This window comes from Merops nubicus, unplaced genomic scaffold (genome assembly GCF_000691845.1).
Source record: "Merops nubicus isolate BGI_N331 unplaced genomic scaffold, ASM69184v1 scaffold15950, whole genome shotgun sequence".
Classification (NCBI taxonomy): Eukaryota; Metazoa; Chordata; class Aves; order Coraciiformes; family Meropidae; genus Merops; species Merops nubicus.
In genome coordinates this window covers 52,255-61,295 of record NW_008582938.1, presented here as the reverse complement: position 1 = coordinate 61,295, position 9,041 = coordinate 52,255, and the positions used below count along the sequence as shown (strand labels likewise).

At 38.1% G+C, this 9,041-nt stretch overlaps 1 protein-coding gene across 1 annotated transcript in view; it reads left to right on the top strand.

The window, feature by feature from the left end:
• Nucleotides 1-1,655: 1,655 nt before the first annotated feature.
• Nucleotides 1,656-9,041, top strand: part of MAN1A2 (mannosidase, alpha, class 1A, member 2) — a gene marked incomplete at its 5' end in the record, with an annotated part of 56,624 nt that continues 49,238 nt past the window's right edge. The window contains 1 exon segment of the mRNA XM_008939126.1: nucleotides 1,656-1,736. Coding sequence (XP_008937374.1) covers nucleotides 1,656-1,736 — 81 coding nt within the window.

Genomic DNA, 9,041 nt, shown 5'->3' with positions numbered 1-9,041 from the left:
AATGTTGTGACCTTCTCATAGAAGGCTTCTAGGTTTGTCAGGCATGCATAATGGTGCTATTATGAGGGTGAAATGTATTACTGCCTTAACTTGTCTGATCTGAGGCAGTCTGAATAAAAATTCGCAGAATTAATCTAGGCCTTGGGTGGAAGAAATTTACGTGACCCTCTGGGGTTTGATTAGAGCTTCCTATGTATCAAAAAACATTTCTGAAGGCTAATGAGTTGTCTTATCTATACACCAGACTTGAGTAATTTCCTTATATGGTTTGAAGTTTATAAATAAATACATAAATTTGTTCCTTTTGGATTTTTTTACTGGGAAGTAGAAATCAGTGCTATCACTCTACACTGTGCCTTTGATTGTGTGGTTCATGACTTTAACAGATATTAAGTGGAGCCATATGTTGCATCGTTGATATTTTTTCATGTACCACCTGTATGTGAATCAGTGTCTTTTACTAAAAACCTGTATGTGGGAGTATTTCAAATTTTAGTCTTTTAATCATCCGTGCTATTTGATAAAATCTTCCTAGTATTCATATAATCTTTCTGAAATAAGTGTACAAAATGCATTTATTTTTGATACAAGCAAAATGCATGGTACTACCACAGATGCCATAGAAATGTAACCACAGAATGGTAGGGGCTGGAAGGGATCTCTGGAGATCGTCTAGTTCATACCTGTTTCACCTAGAGCAGGTTGAACAGCAGTGTGTCCAAGTGGGTTTTGAAAGTCTCCAGACAGAGACTCCACAGCCTCTCTGGGCGGCCTGTCCCAGTTCTCCATCACCCTCAAAACAGTGTGAAAGACATACCCATAATTTCAACAGCGTGCTAATTGGTGGGTCAACCTATACAGTGTATTAGTAATGACTTTCTGAAAAAAGGACAAGTCTTCCTTATCTCAGAATCTTTTAATAAAACTACATTTCTGTGTCTAATGGGTTGAAAAGAAGGATATGGGGGAGACAGGTGGAATGTATGCAGGTAAAGGAGTGAATGGGGTGCAAGAGGGGGCAGAAAGATGTTAAACTATGTAGTTCCTCTTAAATTTTAAGGGGGTTAGAAGCTAGCGGTGAATTTAACTGAAGGATATTCATGTGGAGGAAGGCAGTAAAATGGTTTATTCCTCTGAGTTTGTCAGTGGTCTTGCAGTACTTACTGTTGTAACATTGAATACCTAAAGGCTATTCCTAGACAGAGGCAATGTTAAAGTGGAACTGTGAATTTGAGGTTGGACATTGGTAGTTCAGGTTAGGAAAGCGTATTACAGGAATTCTCTAATTATTCTATTTCATCATGTAAACCCAGAAGATTTGGTGTAAGAGAAAAGGTGCTGAATTATGGAAATATATAGCTTGTACCTTGTTTCCCACCATCCTCAGGCAATTTTAATTTCTCTTTGTGGTGGTAATATGATTAGACAGAAGGAGAAAAAATAATTTGATTTCTAAAAATCAGTTGAAGCTGTAACTAGAAATATCTCTTGATGTTGTGAAGATGTACATAGGAATTACAGTACAGATCTAGATGAAACAGTACAAAGCCTTGCATGCAGACTGGCTTAGGGTATGTACTTGTCTCGTGAGCCTTGATGATTTTTTTTTCTTCGATTAGGGACTTGGTTAATTACTTTTTATTTTTGTGTTCTAGAATTCCGAAGTTTCTGTTTTTGAGGTCAATATTCGCTTCATTGGTGGTCTTCTAGCAGCATACTACCTTTCAGGACAAGAGGTAAGGACACTGCAAGGTGTCTGTGAAATTTAATGTATTCTAGCAAATGTTATAGATGAAGAATTCTCTAGATTCTTGGTTTCTCAGTAGCTTGCAAACTGATTTTACAGCAACCAGTTGTCTAAAATAACGTATTCTTAGGGTGTGGAATCTTTAAGGCTTGCTTCTGTGCAAGTCTTGGCCAATTTAGAACCTTTTGTTAGAGCTTTGAAACACTTCTTTTACCAAGATGTTTTCAAAAGATAGCCACTCAAGCAGAGGTTAGCCTGAAATGTCAAGTCACTAGCTTCTCATGCCAACAGTAACTTGTTTTGATATTCTGTAACTTTGTGAAAGTAGAAATAACAGTTTTGTCACTTGTCCTGCAAGGCTGCGGGTTTGCTTCACAAAAGCACTACACAATTTCTTACTATTTTCTCAGTGACAGACTGAGAAATATCAAGCCAATTTCATCTGACTTTTGAGACTTCTATTTAAAAAGATATTTGTACTTCTGAGTGCTTATGCAAAGACATGCTTATATTGAAAGGATGCATATACCTAAAGACTTTGCAACCATTGACTTCTTTGGTCTAGCAGTACCATTGCTGTGTCCTCAGACTTCACATACTTTAACAAAGCTGGAGCCTGACCCCACCTACAGATTACGTTATAGCTCTTCTCATGTTTTATCAGCTACTTGTCTTTTCATCTGTTGCCTATGTCTTTGATTTGTTTGGTTTTACCCTTCATATTTCATGGCTCTTCTGTAGCCCACTACCTAAAACATTAGGCTTCCATTAGGCTTCTAATCCTTCCTGCTACAGTGATTCATGTGGTCTCTTATAGGAGGCCCAAAGGAAAGGAGAAGCACATAATTTTGCCCCTCTCTTTCCTTTGTAGCAACTGAAGAGCTGACTTTGTGTTCGTGGCAGTGAGCCTTTCTCTGCCTCCAGATTCTGTCAGACTTAGATCTTCCATCCGTTTCCTCACAGCTCAGTAAGTATTTTACTCTCAGGGAGTGATCCTGTTCCCCAGTGTTGCAAGTTAGCCTTTTAAATTGGTTGCTGTAGCACCTCTTCAGGAAGATAGCCTTTGTAGCAGCTATCACTTGTGTTAGAGTAGTGGTAAAATTCAAACCCTGTTAGTTTAAACTTTTTTTCCTAACAAAAGAAGGCATAAAAATAATTGAATCATCTACCTAGATATTTACTTGAGGCAGCTTCTGAATTTCATCTAGGTCAGCCTTATTAACCTCCCAGTTTTCTTTTGGAGGTGCCTGGAACAGAAGCTTTCTTTTGCTGTCAGATGTAAGCAAGGAAAAATGCTTCTGGTTTTATTCCTGTAGCTAAGAAGTTTCATGAGGAGCAGTCTGAGCTGCATATGCTTTTTAAATTGTGCTAAGGAGCAGCTGAAGTAGCTAAGCTGGAACCATTAGTAGTAGTCATTGGTAGTTCATACTGTAGTGCAAGTGACCTCAGCAGCACCTTGAAGGATGCTTCCTTTCCATAAATCTGTATTTCTGTTGCTTGGAGCTCAGATGACATTAAGTACTATGATCACTGAAGCCTTCAGGCAATAAGTAGAGCAGTACCACATAATCTTTTCAACTAGGAACACTGATCCTGTCTCTGGTTACCTTAAACTGGAGCATGCTTCTTGGAGTCATCCACCACGAATATGAAGAGCCTTAGAGGAAGAACAATGACCACACATAGATAGCTGGATTTCCTCTGTGCAGGCCTCTTAGCAAGAACTTTTTTGCTCCAGTATGGAGACGGTGCAGGCAAAAAGTGCCAAAGCACATGCCTTGCCTGCTTTTGTAAAGCTAAGTATTCCTGTTATTATAACTGCTTCAAACTGCTCAGAGTCAGAACAAGCTCATTTGCTTAGAGTTTTCATCAGCACATTTTATTTCTTTGCTTCTTAGGAAGCCATTACTCTCTTTCTTAAATTTTGGCCACTGGACTGACATTTTGGTTTTAAAAACATTTTTATGGCATCAGTCTCTCCAATGGACTTGAAATGCTTCATGACCTGTGGCAGAAGATTATTCCTGTCAAGCGTTCATATGTGTTATCTTTATTTTCCAAAAGAACTACTCCTAAAAAATGTGTTCAGACTGCATTTCTTTTAAAATAGTGTGGCAGATAGGACTGCGTCTGGTACCCGAGAGACTGCTTCATTTGCCAAGCCTGGGTGGCTGCTCTGCAATTTGACAGTGTGAATAAGACAAGCAAGGGAACTTGAGGCTTTTCAGTAATTGAGCCCAAGAGAGAGACCTGCTTCTGAGAACCACTTAGAGTTGGAAACAGGTTTGTTTGAGATGTTATTTCCAATCTGGTCTTCTCTCTTCTTCCCAGTAAGGAAAGATATTGGGAAGATAGTTCTGGGTTGGGGCATGCTTAATTTCTGTTTTTACTGCATTCAAACTTGTGAGGAGACTTCTTAGCCACAGTTAAGACAGGCAAATCTGATCCAAGTTGTTTGCATGTTTTGCCTGATCAGGTTGTGAACATGCATACAAGCTTATGTCTGGAAGGGTGTCTGTTTACTGGTGGGTATCTTTTCTTTCTTCATCAAGCTATCATTTAGAATCACAGAATCATTAAGGTTGGAAAAGACCTCTAAGATCATCAAGTCCAGCTGGCACCCAGCACTTCCATGGCCATTAAACCACGTCCCCATTTACTTGCCTGTGTTCCTTTCCCACATCTCCTTGATATTCCCACCCTCCTCTCCCTTCCTCCAAGCCTGTACTTCTGTTAGACTGTTGCTAGATACTGGTTTAGAAGGGGTTTGTACTAATTTCTATACTTTCACATGTCTTGTTTGATGTATTAAGGAATAGGTCTAATGCAATGAACAGGCTGCTTGGAATTAATTCTGGTTTTCCCATTTTATATAAATTCTTCTTAGGTCCACAACAAGAATTACTGCTCTTTGGTGACAGTTACAAAAGCCATTCTTATTTCATTTTGACTCCTGTCACCTAGTGCTGTTACAGATGCTATGGTGACAACCATAAAAGTGTACAAGACTCAGCATCAGCTGTGAAAGTTCACTCATTTTAAAATGGCCACATTTGGAGAATTTGATAGTTAGCATGGATTACATGCTTTTGCCCTTTGTATGGAGAAGGTAATAGTGCTTGATAGGATTTTATCTGATTATGAGTCATAATGGTAGATACTGATCATAGTTTCTAAGTGCAACTGGCTATTAATTTAGATAAAATGGTCCTTTTTAATACTCTTATTAGAAACATTCATTTTAAAAGAACTGTTTAGTATGTTTAGTGGCATGACTCTGTGGTCTCCATATGCTGTATATTAGCTGTTGTGTTACTGCTGTTGCTTAGAGGAGCAGCAATTGTTTTTGTGGTTTTAATGATGCTGGTTAGAGGTGATGGTAAAATTTTAAACCTTTCATATTAAGATTGTGGGTGTTGCTGTAAGAGAAACAGTTGTTTCAGTAAGAGTTCCTTCCCACTTACTGTAGTGGATGGGGGAATAATGAATTTTAGCAGCTGACAACTTGGCTTAAAATGCTATAGTCTTGTCCTGTCTAGTGTTGAGTCATGGACCTTTCTTTGTGAAACAGGAAACCTGTGAATTTAACAGCTCAACCTTTTACATGTGGGAATTTCTGCTGGACTTTCTTGTGTGATGAGCAGGTAGAGCTAAAGTTCGAGGATGATGCTTTTTCATGTCCCTCTGGCTGAATGTCTTGGTTATCTTGCTTTCTTTTATGTTGATGCAGAAAGGCAAAATTGTTTCTCTGTCTGACAGTTACTCTGATGAAGAAAGATGGTGATTTCCCCCACATTTTTCCATATCAGAATGCCTTTTGAACAGAAGAAATGCAAACCCAGCCAGAGGAGAGATCACAGAGGAAGAGCTAGTTATCACTCATACCTTCTGTGCAGGCAACTTGGAGGGGGTGTGTGTGTGTTTAATACCTATCTTTATATGCATCCAGGATGAACTATCTATTAATAATCTTATTGATAAAATGATGAGGGAAGAGTATCCTGGGAATGTTCCTCATGAAGGTTTACAGTATTGTAAGAGTGCATTATATCGTGCTAACTTCAGACATCAACAGTTGCATACTGGATAGACTTAAGGATAACAGTACTGTAGGTGTTCACTGGATTTAGGGTACTTCAGTGAGCAGAAGTGTAGTCATACTTTTTTCAGGAATTGGTAGTCTGACATCCTAAGGCCCTTATTTACAGACTAAGAGTCCTTAATACTTCTGAAAACTCAGCACATTTTCTGAGACAAGGGGGAAACAGAAAAAGGAATATTGTAGGTAGTGGTGGTCTCTGAAAACAGATTTAATTCTTTTGACCAGAGTCTTATTAGAAGTCTGCCATAAAATCAAATGTTGACTCCATACCTTCTGGGTTTCTCCCCACAAAAGTTCAGCTGCAGCTCTTTGCAGCAGGATTTGAGAGTTACTTCAAATTCTTGCATGTGTTCTGGTTTGTTAAGCTTGTGACTGAGAGTTATGATTAGTAAGTGATACATCCTTTGCCTGGAGCTCATTTGTTGGCAGTCCATAAAGAGATTTGTAAGGTGTGCAGGAGTAACTCCAATTTGCCTTTAGAGTAACTAAGCATCTTATCTGGTAGGAACAGCATTTGTTTGTGGAGAGAGTGCACAAGCTACCTGTTGACTGTTTGCTTTTTTCATGAAATAGAGCTTCACAAATTATTAAAACTCATGGTGTGACTGGTAGTAGCAACTAAAATATTCCTGCATCGATGATGTATGGAATGACAGAGGCCTGGAGATGGGTGGGGGGTCGGTTGTTGGGTGGTGTACGTGGCTGTGCTTGAGAAACGGCATCAAGTGAAGAAAACAAAGCAAATATTACTCTAATGGCTGTTGTGTGATAGTGGCAGGAGGACATTTATACTGTTATGCCAAAGTGTTCTTGTCTGCTGATGATTTATTAATACAATAAAAAGGCCAGGTTATTGTTTTATTTTTGAACAAAGTTATTCGTGATATTTGCAATATAAAAAAATATTGATTTACTGTGTTTACCTTTGCCAGGCTTAGATATAAAGTGGCTCCCTTACATGGTTGTCTTTCTCATCTTTATAAACACCATCAAAATGACATCTTTCTGGCAGAATGAGAATAGAATTTGCATGGATAAATCCAGCCTAAAATCCTGTTTGAAACAGAGACCAAGGGCTGTTAAGTACCTGATACTCTGTTAACAGATAATCAAACTAATCCTTTCCAGAAAACTGACTGACAGCATCTTTCTGTTCAGGAAGACTCGTTAGTAAAATTATTTTGTACGTGTCAATGGATATCCCAACAACAAACCTAAATATATAAAGTATGGATCTTTAAGCAAGACAATGTGTTTTGTGAGCTGGTTTCATAGAAGTCTGACCATACCTATGAAGAGAGTTTATCGAAATTAAATTTTCAGAGGTTTAAAATCTCAGAAGTGATAATAGCATTGTGTACATCCTATCCAATCAACATGAGACTTCAGTTTGTTGCCAGCTCACTGATCTCTAACAGAACACAGCCTGGAAAAAAATTATTTTTTTTTCTGGAGTTTTAAAGCATTGTCACATATTGGGCATTGCCACTGCTAGGTGCAGGGCAGATTGTAAACCTTGTGCAGCTCCTCTTTGCCAGGCTTGTAGTAAACATTTCATTGACTGACAAAAGACACCAAATAGGTGAAAAGGAGGGGAAAACTGGCTTCATTTTAGTTTTGTTTTTTTTTCTGAGAATGATTGGAATTAGGTTTGCCTGTTGGTATAACATGCTTTAAACTGGTGGCAATAAAGGACAAGCTGTTCTAGCAATAGAAAACCCAATAGCTGTGCAATGATAGCCAGTCTGAAAGCTCACTCTTTGGTCCTGTTCTTGTAGAGGGCTATAAATGCTAACAAGGAATGCTTCATTTGTAACTACTCACATGCCATGTATCTCCTGATGACTGTTAGTCAAACTATTAGGTTTTTGACTCCCTGTTCAAGAGTTTAACAGTCATACTGATGCTGATGGGCACCAGTGTCAGCAGGCACAGTATCTTACCTGTTGTTTTTCCAGACACTGATTTATTTGTATTACTGTTGACACAGTATTACTTTCTACCCACTGAGTTTTCCTATGTTCTTTCCTCCTAGAGTTAGCATCTGCACTGAGGGTTTTTATGCTTGATCTCTGGCCTGGATATCTATAAATTATGCTGCAGGAGTTCAGGGTATTTACCTCACCATTTTTCAAAATAAATGTCTAGTTTTTCAAGTGCCTTGCAGTATTTATGCAGCTATGAAGATTTAGTGCTTACTAATTCATTGCTCATAGCTTTTGTTTGCCAGCTAATTTTGCCAGAACTTGGTCCTAATATGTATAAATTAACTGTAGATAAGATAAATATGTCTGTAAATCTGTGAAAACAAGCCAGTTCATCTGTTAAAGAAGAAACACCCCAAAACACTATTTACTGTCTTTCATCAGTGAAATGTAAAGTATTTTACAACTGATACTGTGTAAAGGATATGTTTTTGAAGACGTAAAAGCTATGCGATTTTAATTTTTTTTTTTTTCTAGACCGTTTGTGACTTTTGCATTGTAATCTGTCAGATTGTACCAGTGGGAGGAGAGAGGCTGTGTGTATGAGTGCACATAGTGTGAAACAATATATATCATCATCTCTGTTTAACTTTGTTTTGTAAAGGCAAACGCAGTCTAAAGGGGACTGGGTAATTTCTGGCAAAGCCTAAAGGAGAAACCAAGATTAATTTCAAATGGAAAGCTTGACAGCACATTCAAGAGAAACAGGAGACAGGAATAACTGACAGAAAGTAGAAATTGATACAATGTAAGCACAGAACTGAAGGACAAAAGAGATAACACAGCAGACAAAAATATATTGGAAATTAAGGAGATATTTGCCATGAGTGGAGAATGCATTAGGACGTGATACCAAATAAATAAAAAAAACCAAACACTAAAACAGTGTCAGCAGATCATTTTTATTGCACAAAAAGGATTCTCATAAGACTTGTAAGTATAGCACAAACAACTTAATCACTTGACTCTAGAACCATTTCTTAGGGTTCCTTCCTAATACAAATTTTCCTTCTTAAAAGCCACAGACAGACTTGGATCATCATTTGGGTTGGGACTGTCAGGAACATCATGTAGTCTATTACTCAGTTCAGTAGCACAACTGGTAATACCAAAATACTAAAGAATATTGGCTAATAAGAAAAAGAAAAACACCTGAAATTAATTTTTGTGGTTTCCTTTGCCTTGCCACAGAGGCATGTTGAGAGCC